Below are 21,321 nucleotides of genomic sequence, written 5' to 3'. Positions count from 1 at the left end.
TGAATCAATGAAACCCCCTTTCTTTATAAAGTGCCTTGTCTCAGGTAGTGTCTTTACAGTAGTGTGAAAACCGACTTACACACGGGGCTAATAATGTTACCTACTTTTATAGGGCTTTGTTGTCCTTAAGTGAGTTAATACACAAAAGCACTTAAAACAGTGCTGTGCACAGATTAAGTACCTTTAGTAAGTAAGTGTTAGCTTTTGTTATTTATAATATTATATTCAGTTTGACCTACTGGCTAGAATTGGGCAGCATATTTATAAAGGGTTTATGGCCAAGAGGTATGCCACAACATTCTGTTCACTGAGACAAGAAGACCAGAAAAATGCCTCCTTCCCAACTTGACCCATAGCTACAATAAAACAGCCAGGTGTAAAGGTGAAACAAACATTTTTATTTAGTTTCATCACAGAGGTTAAATAGACTTTTATGACGGTCATCCATACAAAATGTAACAATGGTTGTGGGCATAAATAAGAAGTGTCCTAACTATTCTGTTTTTATAATGCACAGTTCTTTTAGTTGATTACAAATATAAAGTATATCACCTCAAGATGCAGAGATTTTCAAATTCTATTTAGCAATTTCCAAAAATTGAATTCTAGAACTAAAGACATATAAAAAGATGATTTTTAAATGGAACCAGCCACCTTAAAAAATACTTTGAAAAGCATGATTTAAACTTTAGAAAATAAAACTTTTAATACTTTTTAAGAGATAACATGATGCAAATGTTGCTCGTTGGCCTGACTTTCCAGGACTAAGACCCTCTGGGAAGCAATGGGGCTCCGTACTGTAGTGGAACCTGCCACAGAGGTGTGTTGGTCCACAGAGGCAGGATTCTCTCATTGCTGGGTGACTCTTGAAATGAAGCCTTTGCTGTCATTATGCATTTGGCTTTATAATCTTCATTGACAAATAGTTCTGAAAAGGAAACAAACAGTGGTTAAAAAAATATGTATGTATATATGTATTTCAGTTAGGGTTTCTCAATCTTGGCACTACTGACCAGATGATTTGGTCAGTAATTTTGAACCAGATGATTCTTTCTTCTTGGGGAGTATCCTGTGCACTGTAGGATGTTCAACAGCTTTCACCGGCCTCTACCCACTGAGCACCAGTAGCACCCCCAGTTGTTGCAACCAAAACGTCTCCAGACATTGCCAAATGTCCTCTTGAGGGTAGGGAGCAAAATCTCACCTGGTTGAGACCCATTGGTTTAAACCAATAGAATCTAAATTGGGGGAAAAAGATAATAACTAGGCTAAGCACAGTGGCTCAGGCCTGTAATCCCAGCACTTTGGGAGGCCAAGGTGGGCAGATCACCTAAGGTCAGGAGTTCAAGACCAGCCTGGCCAACATGGTGAAACCCTGTCTCGACTAAAAATACAAAAATCAGCTGGGCGTGGTGGCAGGTGCCTGTAATCCCAGCTACTCAGGAGGCTGAGACATGAGAAATGCTTGAATCTGGGAAGTGGAGGTTGCAGTGAGCCGAGATTGTGCCACTGTACTCTGGCCTGGGTGATAGAGTGAGACTATGTCTCAAAAAAAAGCAGTTGGACATCTATGACTGTAAAATAGTGCATATATACTTATAGTTAACAAAGTGGAAGTCCTATACTGGGGAAAAATGAAAACACAAACCCCCTGCTACTTGTATGGCTACGATACTAAACACAACGTTTGATATTATTAATGTGAATTTTGGAGTAAGAGTTTTTGAATGCCTCTTGTGACATTCAGTGCCACTTGCCCAACTTCTGAGCATGACTTCCTCTGCCTGGACTATCCCTTCTCCACTGGGCAAACTTGAATGTCCCCTCCTTGGAGGAACTGTCTTAGCAGGGGGTGCCCACGGTTGTTTGTTTCTGTCTTCATAACAGCTCACCTCCCTTAGAACTGTGTCCTTGTTCCCAGACTATGAACTGCCCCTGGGCACAAATCATGCCTATAATTTAATCATCTCTATAACTTAATTCCTAGTCTATTGTAGATGCGCAATACATTCTCTGGAAGGAGGAATGAAGATACTACTTTTTTTTTTTTTTTTTGAGACAGAGTCTTGCTCTGTTGCCCAGGCTGGAGTGCAATAGCTCCATCTTGGCTCACTGCAACCTCCACCTCCCGAGTTCAAGCGATTCTCCTGCCTCAGCCTCCTGAGTAGCTGGGATTACAGGCATGCGCCACCATGCCCGGCTAATTTTTGTATTTTTAGTAAAGATGAGGTTTCACCATGTTGGCCAGGCTGGTCTTGAACTCCTGAACTCAGGTGATCCGCCCACCTCGGCCTCCCAAAGTGCTGGGATTACAGGCATGAGCCACCTCACCCAGCCTAAAGGTACTACTTCTAGGCACACTGCTAAATCTCCCACTTAGACTCCCATTTATGACTGTGGTGATTAGGGGAAAATTTAAGGGGGAGGTTACATGTGACATGAGCCTTAGAGAATAAGTGAGGTTTTGATAGATAAATGTGGACAGAGAAACAAAATTGGCAAAGTCATCCAGGTAGGTAAGGGCAATAATATTTGGGGAGGTTGGGATCAACAATCTAGTTTGGGTGGAGCACAGGGTGTGTGTAGACCCACAATGAACCCAGATTTGGGGATTCTTGAAGCTAGGACAAGAAATTAGGATGCAGGATGGTTTGGAACCAGAAAGTCTGAAGGCAGGAAGATCAGTTGGAAACACTAGCTATAGTCCAGACACACACTGATCAAGACTTAAGTGATTTCTCCTAGAATTCCTGAAACCAAAGTTATTTTCAGACCATAAAGCGAAGTTCTGCCCATAATTTGTGAAACCTGAGAATTTTTTTTTTTTTTTTTGAGACACAGTCTCACTCTGTCACCCAGGCTGGCGTGCAATGGCGTGGTCTTAGCTCACTGCAATCTCTGCCTCTTGGGTTCAAGTGAGTCTCCTGCCTCAGCCTCCCAAGTAGGTGGGACTACAGGCACATGACACCATACCCGGCTAATTTTTGTATTTTTTAGTAGAGACAGCGTTTCACCATGTTGGCCAGGCTGGTCTCAAACTCCTGACCTCATGATCTGCCCACCTCAGCCTCCCAAAGTGCTTTGATTACAGACGTGAGCCACCGCGCCTGGCCTGAGAGTGTAATTCTAATCACAAGACACATTACTTTAAATTTCCCCAAAGCAGAAGGGTTGCAAACACCATGCTGCTGAGTGGGTCATTCTTCTGCACAGTGGTCAGGGCAAATGGCAAGGGAGAGGGCCAACCGTAACTCACAAGATACCCAAGACAAGGGGCCAAGGAAGGGCTCCTACCGGCAAGGAGTAGAGGAGCACGGCCACGAACAGCAGCACGATGAGCAGGAACAGCAGGCCGATGATGACCCACTTAAAGCGGCGCCACACGATGAACTTCATGGTCTTACACGGGTTGGTGAACCAGAGGAAGGAGGTTTCTGGTCGGCTGCATTGTAAAGAAATGGTATCACCTACCCAACTCAGGAGGAATACATATTTTATTCCAGAGCATAACAGTTTCAGGAACAAAGAATCACAATAATAAAGCAAGAAAGGATATTATTCCCCTTCTTTGACTGAGAAAGCTTTTTTTTTTTTTTTTTTTTGAGATGGAGTCCCGCTCTGTCACCCAGGCTGGAGTTCAGTGGTGCAATCTCAGCTCACTGTAACCTCCGCCTCCCATGTTCAAGCGATTCTCCTGCCTCAGCCTCCCAAGTAGCTGGGACTACAGGTGTGTGCCACCGCACTTGGCTAATTTTTGTATTTTTAGTAGAGACCAGGTTTCACCATATTGGCCAGGCTGGTCTCGAACTTCTGCCCTTGTGATCTGCTCGCCTTGGCCTCCCAAAGTTCTGGGATTACAGGCCTGAGCTACCTCATCCGACCAGGGCTCTTTAACCCATTACAGCTTCCTAAGATGCTGAGTTTTGGTTTTCTGGCAAAAGAACATTTTTTTTTTTTCTTTAAGATTGAGTCTCACTCTGTCACCCAGACCCAGGCTGGAATGTAGTGGCACAATCTTGGCTCACTGCAACCTCTGCCTCCCAGGTTCAAGCAATTCTCCTGCCTCAGCCTCCTCAGTAGCTGGGATTACAGGCGCGCACCACCACGCCTGGCTAATTTTCATATTTTTAGTAGACATGGGGTTTCACCATGTTGGTCAGGCTGGTCTCAAACTCTTGACCCTGTGATCTACCTGTCTCAGCCTCCCAAAGTGCTGGGATTACAGGTGTGAGCCACCGCGCCCAGCTGGGAAAGGAGAATTCTTAAAATGAAGACAGATCACCAACCTCTCCACCCCCACCCTCCACTATGAAATACCAAATTAGAGGAACAACGAAAGCTAATCCATCCCGTGAAGCCCATGGGATGGGGGGCTCTCAGACTGCAGGTGTTTGGGGAGCAGGAGAACAAAGAGGGCCTCTCACTTTGGGAAGTCCAGCTTGGGGTTCATGTTGGGTTCATCCCGCCCTTTCCCGGCTGGCCTCTCGTCGGCCTCCTTCTCGTTGAGGATTTCCAATGTCATCTCCACTTTCCCCTTCAGTAAAGCAGAGCAGGTTAAACACATGACATCACGTTTCACAAATATTTTTACTTCAACCCCAAGGAGTATTCCCTGAGCAATGATTTTTATTCTTGTAAAACAATCGTTAGATTGCCTTCAAAATCCCATTTCCTCTTCCATGTGTTTCTGAACTGACTCTGTGTGGGAAACTTTGAGGACAAATTGCTTCCCCCACTGTCTACTTTTCATTTTCTGTATCCCCATCATGCTAACATTCTCACATCTGTCACCTTGTCTTCTCACACACCTTCCTATGTAACTTCACTTGGACCCAGACTAACCTGAATACCGCTAATAACATCTAACATTTATTGAGCATTGATTGTAGGCTCCAATTAAAAGAGTAGGGCCATGTCTCTTCATGCTTATCACTGTTACCTACTGAGCACAGTTGCTTGTGTTCATAGGTATTCCATGTCTGCTAGCTCAACAAATGAATGAGTGAGTGAGTGAATGTTGTCTCCCTGCTCACAGGTTCCTGAGTGATGCTCCCAGCACTGTTTAAATATTCTACGTGGGTTATCTCATGTAACGCTCATGGTAACCCTACAAAGGTAGTATTACTGTCCAAGTTTAAATGAGAACAGTGAGGCCAGAGTGAAAGAGGTCTAGACACTTGTCCACTTTTGGCCAGGAGCAGTGGTTCATGTCTGTAATCCCAGCAGTTTGGGAGGCTGAGGGGGAGGATCACCTGAGGTCAGGAGTTCAAGACCAGTCTGGCCAACATGGTGAAACCTCGTCTCTACTAAAAATACAAAAAAACTAGCCAGCGTGGTGGTGCATGCCTGTAATCCCAGCTACTCAGGAGGCTGAGGCAGGAGAATCGCTTGAACCTGGGAGGCAGAAGTTGCAGTGAGCCAAGATCATGCCATTGCACTCCAACCTGGGTGACAGAGTGAGACTGCATCTCAAAAAAAAAAAAAAGAAACTTGCCTACTTTTATAGCGAGCCATATCTAAGAATGTAACAGACTTTCTAAGAGCCAGGAAAGCCCGCAAGGTCATTAACAATTTGAGAAACCCTGGCCCTAAGCAGAGCTCTGATGACTCCTACACTTACAAATCAGACAAAGCTGGGTTTCTGACTTTGGCAAGTTGCTCCATCTCTCCAAGCCTGTTTTTGGAATCTCTAAAATGGGGACAATGTCTGCTTCATGGCGTTGTCAGCAGAACTAAGTGAGGTTATGTGCAAACTGCTGTATTGTAATGGAAAGTAGGTCAGTGGTTTTCTGGGACCAGAGAGGGAGGGAGCAATGGACTGCAGAGAGAGAGCACAAGGAAATTTGGGGGGTGATAGGAAGGTTTTGATCTTGATTATGGTGTGGTTCGATGAGTGTATACATCTGTCAAAATTCATCAAATTGTGTACTTTAAATGAATACAGTTTATTTTATATAAATTATACACCAAGGTTGTTTTTAAAAGGATTATGAATGTAAGGCACTTGGCATGTTGCATGGTTCAAAATTAATGATCAAAAATGTTAGCTATTCTTAATAATGCATAATGAACTAGGTGGTATTTCATGATATGGCATGGTAACCCACACTACTGCTTCTAGATCAAAATACATCTTGAGTTCCTCAACTTGCTTGTAATCTATGGCCTTTTTATTCAACTAATGCCAGCACACCTTGCTTCCTCCACCTTCATTTTTTTTGAGATGGAGTCTCACTCTGTCACCCAGGCTGGAGTGCAGTGGCACAATCTCGGCTCACTGCAACCTACGCCTCTTGGGTCCAAGTGATTCTCATGCCTCAGCCTCCTGAGTAGCTGAGACTACAGGTGCGTGCTACCACTCCTGGCTAATTTTTTTTTTGTTTGTATTTTTAGTAGAGATGGGGTTTTGCCATGTTGGCCAGGCTGGTCTTGAACTCCTAACCTCAGGTTATCCACCTGCCTTGAATTAAAGGTGTGAGCCACCACGCCCAGCCCCACCTTTTTTTTTTTTTTTTAATGAGAAAAGTTCCAATGTGAAGTTCCTTTTTTCATACTAAATTGTACTAGAAGCCCAGCATTAATTAACTTTCCTGATGAAGAAAAGTCCCAAGGGAAAACACCTGGGCTTCCAGTTTTTTGACCATTCCAACGTCTTCACCTTCCTCCAACTCCAAACACACACTCATGGCATCTCCCACCTTATATTGTAAGACAAAGGCAAACATATCTCAAAGACAAACTAACCCCATAACTTAAACTCCTACCAGTTTAAAACTTCCTTATTTTATCTGGAGTAAGTCTATGAATAAAGGGCAAAACCTAAATGATAAAAGGCATAAACGATCCTCAACCAGAACCAGGAAATGTACATACAGCCATCACGCGGGAGCCATCTTTCTCTGCGTAGCATGGCCACCATCCTTTCATGGACTTCTGCTCAAAGAGGGAGGCTGTCTTGGCTTTAAGGGGGTCCATGGCTTTGAGGTCAGGAATCATGTCCAAACTGCATTTCTGTGGTGATTTTGCTGGAATGATCGTGTGATGCAAATCAAGTTCTAGGAAACCTAGCCAAGGAAACAACAGTAAGTCCAAATGAGCTTCAAGGGATCAGCTGTCATTCACAAGTGACCAGAACGTTCTCGTCAGGAGAGAGGCACACAGTGATTTTGAACAGGTGAAGGGTGAGTTAGAGAAAGGGAGCCTGGTCAATGTTTAAAGTCTTTCCAGTTAGGATGGAAAATGGCTGAAGAAATAGCTGTCCACCGCACAGCATCTCACAGAGAACTACCTGTTTTCTTTCTCAAAGACATGAACATAAACAGAGTTCTTCTTTAAACTCAAAGTAATGAAGTATCTACAGACGCAATTTCCACTCAACTCAAGGCCCTTGGATCTGAAATGTGTTCCTTTTAGTTCTGAGCTGCCCTGAACAGAGAGGTCATTTGGCTTTGGGGAAAGACAACGGGTGCTTAGAATGCAGGATGCTGGCTGGGTGTGGTGGCTCACACCTGTAATCCCAGCACTTGGGGAGGCTGAGGTGGGCAGATCATTTGAGGTCAGGAGTTCAAGACCAGCCTGGCCAACAGGGTGAAACCCCGTCTCTACTAAAAATACAAAAAATTAGCTGGGCATGGTGGCACATGCCTGTAATCCCAGCTACTCAGGAGGCTGAGGCAGGAGAATTGCCTGAACCTAGGAGGCGGAGGTTGTGGTGAGCCGAGATCGTGCCATTGCACTCCAGCCTGGGTAACAAGAGCGAAACTCCGTCTCAAAGAAAAAAAAAAATATGAGCTGGGCATGATGGCACGTGACGGTAACCCCAGCTAATCAGGAGGCTGAGGCACAAGAATTGCTTGTGCCTGGGAGGCAGCAGTTGCAGTGAGTGGAGATTGCACCACTGCTCTCCAGCCTGGGCAACAGAGCAAGACTCCATCTCCAAAAAAAAAAAAAAAAAAAAACCAATACAGGATGCTGCATGTAATGTGGATGTCCAAGACTCTCCTAGTAAAGCCTCAGAAACAGAAGCTTGAGAAGGAACATAACTCAACAGAAAGTCCTCACCAGGAACTGAGACTCCTAGCCTCAATTAGAGTGTCTGGAGAAGCACATTGTTCCTTCTGTGATGTGAGGCATTAACTTTTTGTTTGCTTCTTTGTTTTGAGACTGAGTCTCGCTCTATCACCCAGGCTGGAATACAGTGGTGTGATCTCAGCTCACTGCAACCTCCACGTGGCTCTTGGGTTTAAGTGATTCTTGTGCTTCAGCCTCCCAAGTAGCTGGGACTACAGGTGCACGCCACCATGCTCAGCCATTTTTTGTAGTTTTAGTAGAGACGGAGTTTCACCATGTTGGCCAGGCTGGTCTTGAACTCCTGACCTCAGGTGATCTGCTTGCTTCGACCTCCCGAAGTTCTGGGATTACAGGTGTGAGCCACCATGCCTGGCCACATTAACTCTTTAGTACCACTTCCACAGTAAGAGAAAAGAGTGTTTTGGGCTTGGGAACTCCTGTGAGCCCTTTCCTTAAGAAAATGTTATCTGTGACGTGGGGTCAAGTCTATGGACGACTTGGGCAAGAGTGTGGCCTTCAACGGTGGAAGCAAAGAGCAACAGGGAGGTTGTAGCATTTTCTCTTGAAACTATCTGGCTGAGGGACTGCTCTTCAGCATGTAACGGGCCCATGAGACACACATGACCTCAGTCCTTCTTAACCTATGATTGCTTTTGTCTCCCCTCTCCTTTTGCTTATGTGCTCACTCGGCATTTTGAGACAGTCATTCTCTTGTCTGAGAGTTTTGTTTAAATTCCAAGGGAAGATCAGGCATGGTGGCTCATGCCAGTAATCCCAGCACTATTGGGAGGCTGAGGTGGGCAGATTACTTGAGCTCAGGAGTTTGAGAGCAGCTTGGACAATATGGCAAAACCCCATCTCTACAAAACATATACAAAATTAGCCAGGCTTGGTGGCGCGTGTCTGTAGTCCCAGCTACTTGGGAAGCAGAGGTTAGGAGGATCGCCTGAGCCCAGGAGGTCAAGGTTGCAGTGCTCCTAGATCGTGCAACTACACTCCAGCCTGGGCAAGAGAGTCAGACTCTGTCTCAACAAACAAACAAAAAAGCCAAGAACAAACTCTTTATGATCCTAGAATTTACTCTCCATATGCTTTAGGTAAGCCTACTTTGCATACTCATTTGCTTATTGACCTCTTACTAAGCACTAAGTCAAAACCATTGCGTGAGGTGCTGTGCGGGGAAAACGGATAAAGACGACACAACCTCTGGGGGGTGTTTCCTCTGCCAGGAGGGACATGTCCTAGCAGAGATCGCACCACTGCCAGGAGAAAATGAGGTTGAAAAGGCAAGCGGCAGTGATCACAGGACTAAGAAAACAAGTGTGCGAGAGAAAACGATGAACTGCTAGGACAGAGTGGCTGGCGGGGTGTTGGGGGAGAGAGGAGGAAAACCGCAGAGGACTCTGAGTGCTTTTGCCTCGATAGCTGGGGAAGTAGAGGGGTCATGAGCTGCTAAGTAAGTTCCTGAGGAGAGTGGCGTGGGGATCAGGGAAGACATGCTGAGTGAGATTTCAGCCACAGTACATGCGAGCTGCCAGCCAAAGATAAAAGGGGGAGGTTCTGCCAGAAATCGGGAATGACCCTCGCAACAATTTCCTCTGTACAGCAGGCACCGTGAGCACGCAGGCTACACGGGCTGGGTGAGGAGCTCTCCCTTGCTGAAAGGAGAGAGTTGAAGCATGCCCTTCCACTAGGGTGAGTGGGTAAATCACTGGAGGGGCGGTTGGCAGGGTTGGAGGAAAGAAGAACCTCAGGGAAGGCCTGTATGTAGAGAGAGAGGCTGGGCATTGTGGCTCATGCTTGTAATCCTGGCACTGTGGGAGGCTGAGGTGTGAGGATTGCTTGAGCTCAGGGGTTCAAGACCAGCCTGGGCAACATAGTGAGACCTCATCTCTATTAAAAAGTAAAAAATAAATTAGGTGTGTTGGTACATGCCTGTAGACCCAGCTACTCAGGAGGCTGAGGTGGAAGAATTTCTTGAGCCCAGGGGGTTGAGGCTGCAGTGAGCTATGATCATGCCACTGCATTCCAGCCTGGGAGACAGAGACCTGTCTCCAAAAATAAAAAATAAAAAGAGTGGGATGCAGAAACAGAGCTGGCTAATGTGACAAGGCCAGAGCTTGGGAGAGTGAAAATCTGGAGAGCACAGTGCCATGGGGGGCGAGGGAGGAGTGCGCCAGGAGAGTCAGGAGCCCAGGCTGAGGGTGCATTCAACTAGCACCCTTATCACAGAGGAGGATGGGCCTAGGGGCAGAAGCAATGGCTGGGGGGCACTGGGGGACCTTGGTATCTTGGGAGCAGATGGAGGAGGGTGGGAGCTGATTCCCAGGTGCTGAGGAGAGAGTGACTGCAAAATAGGAGTGTGGCATCCCCCTGCGGAAACAGGATTTGAGTCTTCACAGACAGGATCTGGTGCAAGACCTTCACCAGGGCCCTTGAAAAGGGGTGACATGCACTGTCAGGCCGCACTGCCAAGAGCTCATGCAGGCAGTGGGTGTGTCCCCTGTTCCCCGACCAGGCCCCCATTACCAAAAAGTATGGAAGATTTAAAGAATTCCTTCCAAGTTTTCATTAACTTCACTAAGTCCAAGTACCGTTTCTTAGAAACAATGATCCAAATGTAAGCCCTACCCAAGTAGTCATCCAGGGAAAACTTGTCATTGTCCCATATCTGAATGATCAGTCTGGGTGGGACTCGAAACTCTGTTTGGTCAATACTCCAGAAATGCTCCTGAAATGAAAAGAAGCATGAACACACCAGGTGATCCTGATGACTGGACTCCAACACACTCACCTTTGGCTCCGTAAGACAGCATCAAGCCTGGGGCCTTTCTCTCCTTTCACCCCCACCCTGACACTCCCTTGGGCCTAATCCTTCCACTCTATCTGTATGGAGAACAGTCAGCCTCCCCAGGAAATCACAAGCTGGACAACTAAAAGAATGTCCCAGTCAGTTCCCAGACAGAAGTTTTCTTGCCATGTCTCTATCAGTGTGACTTCCTGCTGCCACCTGGGGGTTGGAGAGTGATTCATCTCCCCTCTGAAGACCACTGTGTCCTACTTAGATTATCCTCTAGGCCAGCCTGCAGTATCACCCTCTGGGGTGTCACTTCTGCTCATTAACTTTCCACCCACCCCCGCACCCACACAGATGTCTGCGTGTGCTCTCATTTTACATGCGGGTAAGGAGAAGGGGGCTCAGACTCTACTCTTTCATCAGTGCAGATTGAGAATGTCCTGGGATTTTGACCTTTGAAAAATACCACTGGGCCGGGTACGGTGGCTTGTAATCCCAGCATTCTAGAAGGCGGGTAGATTACTGGAGGCCAGGAGTTTGAGACCAGCCTGGCCAACATGGTGAAACCCCGACTCTACTAAAAATACAAAACTTAGCTGGGCATGATGGTGCATGCCTGTAATCCCAGCTACTCAGGAGGCTGAGGCACAAGAATCACTTGAACCTGGGAGGTGGAGGTTGCAGTGAGCCGAGATGGCACCACTGCACTCCAGCCTGGGCAACAGCAAGAGTCTATCTCAAAAAAAAAAGAATAAAAGAAAAATACCACTGGCTTTTGTTGGCTTGTGGTCACTTAAGACCCTCAGATCCTCATACTAAAGGTAGGTAGAAGGAGGACTAGGTAAGTATCCTGCAAGTTCTTGCCTCCATTACCTCAGATAATGTTAACCAAGACTAAACATCTCCACAGTCCAGATACACCTAAGTTCCTCTGTTCCCAGTAGAAAGGGAATTTCTCCAGTGCTTCATGAATTTGAAGGCAGATCGCTAGATTGTTTCTTGTTTGTCATATTTCAGGAATGTTGTCCCTTGCAGGGCTCAGGGAGCCTGGCTCTGAGGCGCTGGGCAGCCCACTCTGCTGTTGCTGCCTGACTGTCCTGGGTGGGATCATGCTCCAAGCACCACAGGGTATGGGGAGGTCCAGCACTAGATGTGGGTAAACGGGAAAGGGAACCATACTTAAAGGCCCATCTGACCCAGTCCCTTCCTGACTCCCACCCAATTCTGCCACACCGTCTGAAAGTGCATTTTTGATATCACATTGAGCCTCTGTGCCTCCTGAAAGCTCTGTTTGGCACTTTCGGAGGCCAAGGGTGGGAGAATGGCTTGATCCCAGGAGTTCGAGACCAGCCTGGGCAACAAAGTGAAACCCTGTCTCTATAAAAAATACAAAAATTAGTCAGGTATGGTGATGCATGCCTGTAGTTCCAGCTACTAGGGAGGTGGGAGGATTGCTTGAGCCCAGGAGGTCAAGGTTGCAGTGAGCCGTGAGTGAGCCTGGCTGACAGAGTGAGACCCATCTCAAAGTCTCCTTTGAAGGCATTCATCCCACTGGTATGAAAACAGTGCTTACTACAGCATTAGCACTGAGTAGGGCCAGCAGAGGGTAGGCCTGATGCGACACAGGGCTGGTACATTTTCATCAGATGTCGTGGGGGGAGGTGACCAGGCAGAGCTAGGACAAGCTGGTAGAATGTGGAGGCAGGAATGGAACAGGGCATTGCTGGAAGACATCTGTTGTTATTGTCTATGCAGGTTCTAGACCCCCTTTTTTGGGTGAAAGCACCCAGATTTTCCTTGGGGGACTCCCCTAACTGCCAAATTTTAGAGGAGCTGCCTCTGTGTTTAACTCTAGAGTCTGGCCAATTAGAGCATCCCTGGGCAGTAATGGTTGATTCAGGGATAGGCACATGACCCCCAAAAGCAGAGACACTGAGGCCCAATTCCAGAACTCTGGTTGGCCCCAGGAGGGCTTCGCTCTTCTCTTTCTCCTGAGGTTTGTGGGGAGGACAGGATGTGAGCTGGGACTGCCACTGTCCCCCCGGGAAGAGCCCATGGAGGAGGGCGGAGCAGAGGGGTGGAGAAGGTGAGACCAATTTCTAAAGTCATCATAACTTCACCGTGGGATCCAGATGGGCCTAAAGCCAGCAGACCCCTGGACTTTTTGGTAATGTGAACAATATATGCCTTTTCCTGGTATCAGCCAGTTTGAGTTGAGTTCTGTAACTGAAAGTCTAACTAGTTAAGACCAGGAGGACCCTGAGCCCTCATGGAGGTGCCTCTGAAGGAGGTAAAGCAGATATGGAGGTTTTTTTGTTTTGTTTTTTGGTTTTTTGAGACAGAGTCTCCCTCTGTTGCCCAGGCTGGAGTGCAGCAGCGTGGTCTTGGCTCAGTGTAACCTCCGCCTCCCGGGCTCAAGCAATTCTCCTGCCTCAGCCTCCTGAGTAGCTGAAATTACAGGCACCCACCACCACACCCAGCTAATTTTTGTATTTTTAGTAGAGATGGAGTTTCACCATGTTGGCCAGGCTGGTCTCAAACTCCTGACATCAGGTGATCTGGCTGCCTCAGTCTCCCAAAGTGCTAGTATTACAGGTGTGAGCCACTGAGCCTGGCCAAGATGTGGAGGCTTAATAAGGAAGGAAAAAGGGACATTTCATCCACTTTAATAATGAGCCTCTGCTTGACTCTGCCTCTCATGGGAAGACATCAGTCTCCCCATCACATAAAGAACACACTTAGGCTGTTGTTTATATAAATACAAAATCATAACTTCTACCCTTTATCCTTCACCCTGCCACCAATATGTGAGGGGAAAGAAAGTTGTGCTCCTTATGCTTCCTAATGAAACAAATACCTGTCCTGGGGGTGTGACCTTGGACAAGTATCAAGGTGGCAGATTCCCCGCCTCTACTTAGAAGGAGCCAGACTCAGCGACCTCTGAAGTCCTGAGCATCTTAAGATCCTCAGATCCTCATACTAGAGGTAGGTAGGTAGAGCTCCAGTTTCTGAGTTCAGGACGATCCATGATACCCACTTCCCATTGACATTAGTTCAGAACTCACTTTTTTTGCAACGATGCAGAGTTGTTCAGCTGGAAGGTAGTCAAACGGGAAAACAAATCTCCAGTTAAAATTCCCTTCGCCATCCAAGGATCTGTAATGGACATCTGTTTTCTGTTTGTTTTCTTCATTGCCAGGAATCCAGCTGAAAGGCAGAGGCAAACAGACTTAGCTTCACGTGATTGACAAGTAATCTAGCCACAAAATTGTGCAGTAATTAGGGGAGCAAAGAGCGGGTGAATTAATGCAATTTTCTTGGGCAGATTCCAGTTATCTACGGAGCTGGGGGTGATTTATGGAGGGGAGGTGCTCTATTGCATCCAACACAGGTTGTGGCCAAAGAAAATATCATTCCTCTAAAACCAAAGCAGGAAACCCTTTAGACTTCAGTTAACAGGGTTAAGGTGAAATTTTCTGGAAAATATCAACAATGTAACTTCTATTTTGGGTACATTGAAGCCTGCTGGCTATGATTTTAGTCGTCACAACTATAACTCATCAGTGTCTGTCAGCACTGCTGATAGGTTAAATGAATATGAGTTAGCTCAAAATTTTAGCATTTCCTTTCCCATATTTAAGCAAACAAAAGAAGCACAAATCAGGTAATCTTACAGCTTCCTTTTTAAAAATTATTCTTAAATTCACTATGATAATATTAATGATACTGGCAAGGAAGATGTCAGCTCTTATTTCCATATGCATATCTATGAGCATTCATTTCGGTAACATCTTAACTTTTAACATTTGAAAAGTTTTCTTCTGCTTGTGCCTGGCACAGGGTAGACACGAGATAAATACCAACTGAAGGAATGAATGAATGAGTGTGCCCAGAAAGGAGCTGTTGCTACTGGGAAGACTTCCAGTTTGAAACCAGGGGGTAACATTTGATTTTACACCGGCAAAGCAATAGAGCGCATGGTTCTCAAAACTACACATTAGAATCGCATTAGAATCAACTGGGGAACTTTTAAAAACATTGATGGCTGGACCCCACAGACAGATAGAGACTCTTGGTAGGAGGCAGGCCTAGCTGAGAAACTCTCTGAGCCTCATCTCCCATCTGTAAAATGAGATTAATGATATGTGTTCCCTTCACAGGGTCAGCATAAGACTACGGTTCAGCAGGGACAGAGTGGGAATGGGGACACCGTTAACTCATGGTTATCCTCTTCTATGAGCAGGTAACTTAACATGCATTATTATTATTACTGTTATTTTTTGAGACACAGTCTTGCTCTGTCGCCCAGGCTGGAGTGTAGTGGCATGATCTCAGCTCTCTGCAACCTCTACCTTGAGGGTGTAAGTGCTTCTCCTGCCTCAGCCTCTCAAGTAGCTGGGACTACAGGCACCCACCACCACACCCAGCTCATTTTTCCTATTTTTAATAGAGATGGGGTTTCACCATGTTAGCCAGGATGGTCTCAATCTCCTGACTTTACGATCTGCCCACCTCAGTGGGCCTGAGTGCTGGGATTACAGGCGTGAGCCACCACGCCTGGCCACATGCATTATTTTATTCTTCCCAACAACTGTGTAACTATCTATCTCCATTATATGGAAGAGGATACTGAGGTTCAAAGAGGATATAATAACTTGCACAAGGTCACATAGCCCAGAACTGACAGAACTAAGTATGATTCCCAGGTCAGTCTGATTCCAAAGTCCACATCTGTTACTCTGCCTCAAAGAACCATGGAGACTACAAAGTCACTCGAAAATATTAAGTCCTACTATTAGTAGTGGTATTAACATCAATCAGCTACGGTAGTTTTCCTTTTTGCTAGTCAATTAACTGACTAGATAAATGAGTTGAGAGATTCCTTTTGACTCTCAACCTTTTTTTTTTTTTTTTTTTAAGAGCCAGGGTCTCACTATGCTGCCCAGGCTGGACTCAAACTATGGGGCTCAAGTGATCCTCCTGCCTGAGACTCCTGAGTAGCTGAGACTGCAGGCATGAACCACCATGCCCAGTTTTGACTATTAGCTTTTAAAGTAACTCAGTGAGAGAGTTCACATTCTCTTGGCCATGACCTTGGTGGCCTCACCTCTTGACCCACCCCCAAGAGTCACCATCATCCTTCCCTAGACTGCTCACCCTCTGCAGCTCTTCCTCTCTTTTTTGGTGAATTTTCACATTTAATTTTAAACATCAATCTTTTCATACTTTAAGACAAGTCAAATGAATCCTCTAGGTGTATGTATTTGTGTACATGTAGGTATAGCTTGGTATGTAATACAATACCCAGCTGTGTCTAGTGCTAGCCTTGGGATTTATGCATGATCCATCTTTTCACAAATAGTGTTTAGATTTTTATTCCAAATTTTACAAGGTGCTTTAAGTTGAGCTTTATTCTCTGATTAGAGGTATCTTCTCTCAGTTCAGAATTACTTGAGTTTGTTGCCCTGATCTGAAAAAAAATAATAATGCTTATGATAGTCAAATAAATTTGCATATCTATAATTAGCTGAGATTACTTTTCCCCGGGGAATGGTAATGAGATCCAGAAATGAGAAAGAATAATGAACTTGATGAAACATTCCGTTTACAGTGAACCTAAATGATACTAATTATATCTTTAACAAAGTTTTGATTGAAGGCCACATGGGATTATAACTGAAACTTTGTTCTTACTTTATGAATATATTAAATGTTACAAGTCTTATCTTTTATGTACCAAGGCACCAAACTCAGTCTATGTGGAAGAGCAGCAATCCCAGCTAACACTCACAGAGTGTGTTCTATCTGCCAGGCACTGTCCTAAACGTTTCGAATAACTGGATCATCTGAATATCCCTGGGAAGGAGGAGTAATAATTATCTCCATTTTACAGATGAGGAACAGCGAGCTAACTACCTTGTCCAGCCAGCAGGGAAAGTACCAGAATTTAGTCGCTATGCTGTACTGCACTCAACATCTATGACTGAGCCACAGCCATCCACACAGACGACTGAAATTGAATTAGGCAAGAGAATAATGAACTACAATGACACTTGACATATTGGATGCTGGCACTCAGTGCAGGTTGGTAGAATAAATGACTTCTTTTGAAATCTGTGAACATTTCCTCTTTTCCACAGACATGAGCTGCTGGTAATAAAATATGCAGAAAAAGAAATTTTGGAAGCTTTACTTGTGTTTCGAAGGCTAGTTATTCAGGGTATCAAAGAGGAATAAAAAGAAAATACATGGCTAGAAAGTCCCAGAAATAATAAGTCTGCTTAAGAAACTGAAGAAAATCCACTTTGTTAAAAAAGAAACAAAGAAGTATTTATCAGTTCTTATAATCCTTACATAGCATTGCTCATAAACAAGGTCCATACAGTTCTCGCTGTCTCTTTCTCTATTCTCTTCCCTTTGCTTTCCAGGAGCTACCTAAGCAGATCACATTAATGAGATAAAATAGCTTCAAAAAACCAAGAATCCTATCTTGGGCATATTCAGTAATGAAAGCTCATGAAGGAGAGAGTCTGAGCTTTGCCTGAGCTTGGCAAAGTCTCTCGTGTGCTAACCTTACCCTTTGACGTAGATGTCGCTCATTTCCTCTCCTGTGATGCTTTTCTCATCCAAGATAACGTCCTTGGTGTTCCAGATGATCACACGCAGGTAGTATCTGCAAGAAGCACAGTTGGAAGGTAACTTTTTTTGTGGTCCTGGACCAAGTCCCCAGCCCAGTGTATGTAGCAGGGTCTCAAGATGACTTACTTCTTGGCTTTCCGGGGTGTGATGTTGAAAGGAGGGCCTGGTGGCCCCAAACTCTTGGGGAAAACATCCACCCACATCTGAAGTTTCCCCTAAACCATTTGAAAATGAAAAGAGGACTGAAGTTATATGATGGGTAGCAGAAGCCACAATTTTCTTTCATATTTCTTAGGGGAAAACTATTTCTTTGGTCCTTCTAATTTATTAGTCCATATGGAAGGCAAGAAGTAGAGTAGAGCAGACCAAGATTAATCTTGTATGTACAACGTCATTTAGGCCACTGCTTTCCACTCTCACCCAGGGGTCTCTGATGGCTGCACGTGCCCACCTGTATCATAGTCTGGGTCTCACCTGGTTAATAAAACTGGGGACTTCCCATCACTAACCCAACCCCAACACACACACACCCTCCACATGCAGGCATGCACACACGCACACCTTCTTAGAATGACTTAAAATTGGGTCCTTCACCTTTAGCAGTTATGCTGTTATTCCATCCATCACCACATTGCTCACCTGACACCAATCCCAGTTTTGCCATACCCAAGGGTTTCTCTACTTACCTCAAAGTACAAAATCAAAGTAATGAATGCAATTAGTGAAAATGGTACTTAATTTTGTAAAAGAAAAACTTACAACGTAGCATTTTCAAAAGAGAAGTTCAATGACATGAACATTACAGCTCCCAAAAGGTAAGGCTTTCTTGCCATTGGTTCATTAGTGCCCACCACCAGGTAAGTGGCTAGCAGGAAGGAGAGGTAAAAGCCTGAACTGACATTTGTGCTGCCATCTTGAAAGCCTAGACTGACGTTTGTGCTGCCATCTTGGTGAGGTCCTGCTCAGCTCTTTGACTGCCCCAGACTGGGCCCATCCGTCTGACTCAACTGTTCTTCCAGACAGGTCAGGAATGCCATGAAAAAAACTATACCAACCATACAAACCAATTTATATTCTTCAAAGTGTTTTAGAATGTTCTGTAGACTCTGTCTTCAGACAAAAACAAACTGATCTTCAAGACAGTTGCCAAGGAAACCCCTACACTGGCTTTCTAATGCATTGTGATAAACATGCATTAAGTGGAGCTCTTGAAAAGGGATATATTTTACTACGACTCTCCTCCAACTAATCTCTAGGGCTCAGGCTCTACAATTCATCAAGCACTCTACAGAACATTAGGCGTCCAGTGTCTCCCCACACCCAGCCACAGTCTGTGGCTAATGCTGTAGGCAGAAGTGATGGGGCTTGTGGATTCCCAGGGAGAAATCTTCCTCACTCTGTCATTTCTTGAAACTCCTTACACAGCCAAGGGGTGAGAGGAGAGAATGAAGGAGGAATAGGTTCTTTGGTGAAAGGAAGAATAAGAAAAGGAAGAAATGGAAATGTAGAATAAAATAAAAGCAAGAAGGATGTGACAAAACAATCTAGAAAGCCCAGGCCACCCCTTTAGCAATCAGCGTGTCCACAGTTTCACTGTTAGGGGCAACAATATTTGCATCCATTAGATTACTATTTCTTAAAGTGTGATCAGAACCTCTTCAGGTACTTGTTAAAATTCCAATTCCTGGACCCTCCCTAGACCTACTGGATCCAAATCTCTGCAGGCATGGCCTGGACATCTTCATTATCTCAAGCGTCCACATAGATTATTTTGTCAGTGGTCATGTCTTGCTTTGCTTCTGTGGAAGGTGCTCCCCATCTTCTGGGAGTGGAATGTCCCCCATTGCTATCTACACGGTCCCTGCTTCCCTGACACTTTAGCCTCAGATGGCACCTCCTAAGCTGGCTGAGCTCACTCACATCCCAGACCCCGCCCACCTCGCTGCAGGTGAGTGGTCCCATGGTGGACATCGTGGTTCAATTTGGGCAACAAATCCCTATGCATTTGGAAGTAGATGGGGCTGCATTACAATAAACACTCAAGGACTCTCTAATATTTGAACTCATAGGAAGGGGATCACAGCAAGAGGGCAGATTAAATAAGACTCAGAAAAACAGACGAGACACAGAGAGACCCTGGTTCAGGTTTGTTCTGAGTCATAGCTAATCTCCTGCCTGGATTTAGAGAGTTACCTGGAAATTCTTATAATAAATTCCTCTTTGGTATGAAGCTAATTTGAGTCTCTTCTACTGTGCATCTAAAAGTACTCAAACAAGATAAAAGGGCAAACATGTCAGCTATTGCCATTGCATTTGGGGCAGGGATAATGGGTCTTCAAGGGCAGGGAGCCCCTTTACCTGGGAGATGTTGGGCTGGAAGGTGCTGTGCAAAGTCCTTGTTTCCACGTGCTCAGGGACCAGCCCCTGAGTCCTGAGGATGTGAAGAGCAAGCCGCTCTTCAGGGGCCCCGAGGTGCTGGTGCAGGATTTTGTTGGCTTCTGCAATGGAAAGTGGCATTGAAGCAGGAATGAGGATTTGGGAATAGTTCAGCCAGACTGCCTGGAGCTGTTTCCAGCACTTCATCCCAGACCTTGCCAAAAGGGACAGGCAGCGCCAACGTGCAAACTTGGACTTGTGAAGGAATAGTTGACAGAAAGCACTTCTGACCAGGAGCCCTGCCCTACCCAGGCTCAGAACTAATTTGTGGACTGCCAATAGTAATGGAACCAGGACACCAGAACGGGTAAGTGGGAGCATTCTGTATTTACTTCTGTGGCACAAGCTGATGGCCTGCCCGTTTCTCAGCCTCCCTTGCAGTTAGAGGGGGCCATGTGACCCAGTTCAGCCAGAGGGTAACATGGGTGGTAGTGACATGTGTATCACCTCCAGACCTGGTCCATAAATCCCTCCTAGGGGCTGGGCATGGTGGCTCACACCTGTAATCCCAGCACTTTGGGAGGCCAAGGCAGGAGGATCACAAGGTCGGGAGTTCAAGACCAGCCTGACCAATATAGTGAAACCCCATCTCTACTACAAATACAAAAATTAGCCGGGTGTGGTGGTGTGCGCCTGTAGTCCCAGCTGTGCGGGAGGCTGAAGCAGGAGAATCACTTGAACTTGGGAGGCAGAGGTTGCAGCAAGCCGAGATTGCACCACTGCATTCCAGCCTGGGTGAGAGAGTGAGACTCCGTCTCAAAAAAAAAAAAGAAAAAATCCCTCCTGGGTAGTAGGAGTCTCTATGTGACTTTTGTGCCTTTCTCTTCTGGCTGCAAAAAGAAACAGCAGCCTTAGACTCCTGTGCTGAAGAACTGCAGAGCTAGAAGATGGCAGGGCCATGAGTCCATGGAGCACTGCTTGGAAGACAGCCATCCACCTGGAGGAATACCTACTTAGAATCAATGAGAAATGAACTTCTTTTGTGTTAGAACACTGAAATTTGGAGGTTCAATTTTTACAACAGCTAGCATCACTGTGGGTTTGTTTTTTGTTTTGAGACGTCTCTCTCTGTAACCCAGGCTGGAGTGCAGTGGCATGATCTTGGCTCACTGCAACATCTAGCTCCCGGGTTCAAGTGATTCTTGTGCCTCAGCCTCCTGAGTAGCTGAGATTACAGGTGTGTGCCACCACATGTGGCTAAGTTTTATATTTTTAGTAGAAAGGGGGTTTTGCTATGTTGGCCAGGCTGGTCTTGAACTCCTGGGCTCAAATGATCTGCCCACCTTGGCCTCCCAAAGTGTTGGGAATAGAGGCATAAGCCACCGCACCCAGCCATCACTGGTATTCTAAAAACATAGGCCCCAGATTCTCTTGACACT

The 21,321-nt window shown here is 45.7% G+C and overlaps 1 protein-coding gene across 3 annotated transcripts in view; it reads right to left on the bottom strand.

Moving 5' to 3' along the window:
• Positions 1 to 377: 377 nt before the first annotated feature.
• MYOF (myoferlin) overlaps positions 378 to 21,321 on the bottom strand; it is a 179,139-nt gene continuing 158,195 nt past the window's right edge. For all 3 annotated transcript variants that reach the window (XM_064374110.1, XM_021669047.2, XM_021669046.2), the window contains 9 exons: positions 19,865 to 20,004; positions 17,633 to 17,721; positions 17,445 to 17,540; positions 13,933 to 14,074; positions 10,702 to 10,801; positions 6,874 to 7,064; positions 4,425 to 4,534; positions 3,295 to 3,442; positions 378 to 928 (listed from right to left, as the gene is read on the bottom strand). In XM_064374110.1, the coding sequence (XP_064230180.1) occupies positions 890 to 928; positions 3,295 to 3,442; positions 4,425 to 4,534; positions 6,874 to 7,064; positions 10,702 to 10,801; positions 13,933 to 14,074; positions 17,445 to 17,540; positions 17,633 to 17,721; positions 19,865 to 20,004 (1,055 nt within the window). In that variant the 3' untranslated portion in view covers positions 378 to 889. The remainder of the gene's footprint in view (positions 929 to 3,294; positions 3,443 to 4,424; positions 4,535 to 6,873; positions 7,065 to 10,701; positions 10,802 to 13,932; positions 14,075 to 17,444; positions 17,541 to 17,632; positions 17,722 to 19,864; positions 20,005 to 21,321) is intronic.

The sequence above is a fragment of the Aotus nancymaae genome, unplaced genomic scaffold (genome assembly GCF_030222135.1).
Source record: "Aotus nancymaae isolate 86718 unplaced genomic scaffold, 86718_ANA_hifiasm-v0.15.2.pri h1tg000010l, whole genome shotgun sequence".
Taxonomy (NCBI): Eukaryota; Metazoa; Chordata; class Mammalia; order Primates; family Aotidae; genus Aotus; species Aotus nancymaae.
The sequence above is the reverse complement of the archived record's forward strand: the minus strand, read 5'-3'. Positions and strand labels throughout refer to the sequence as shown.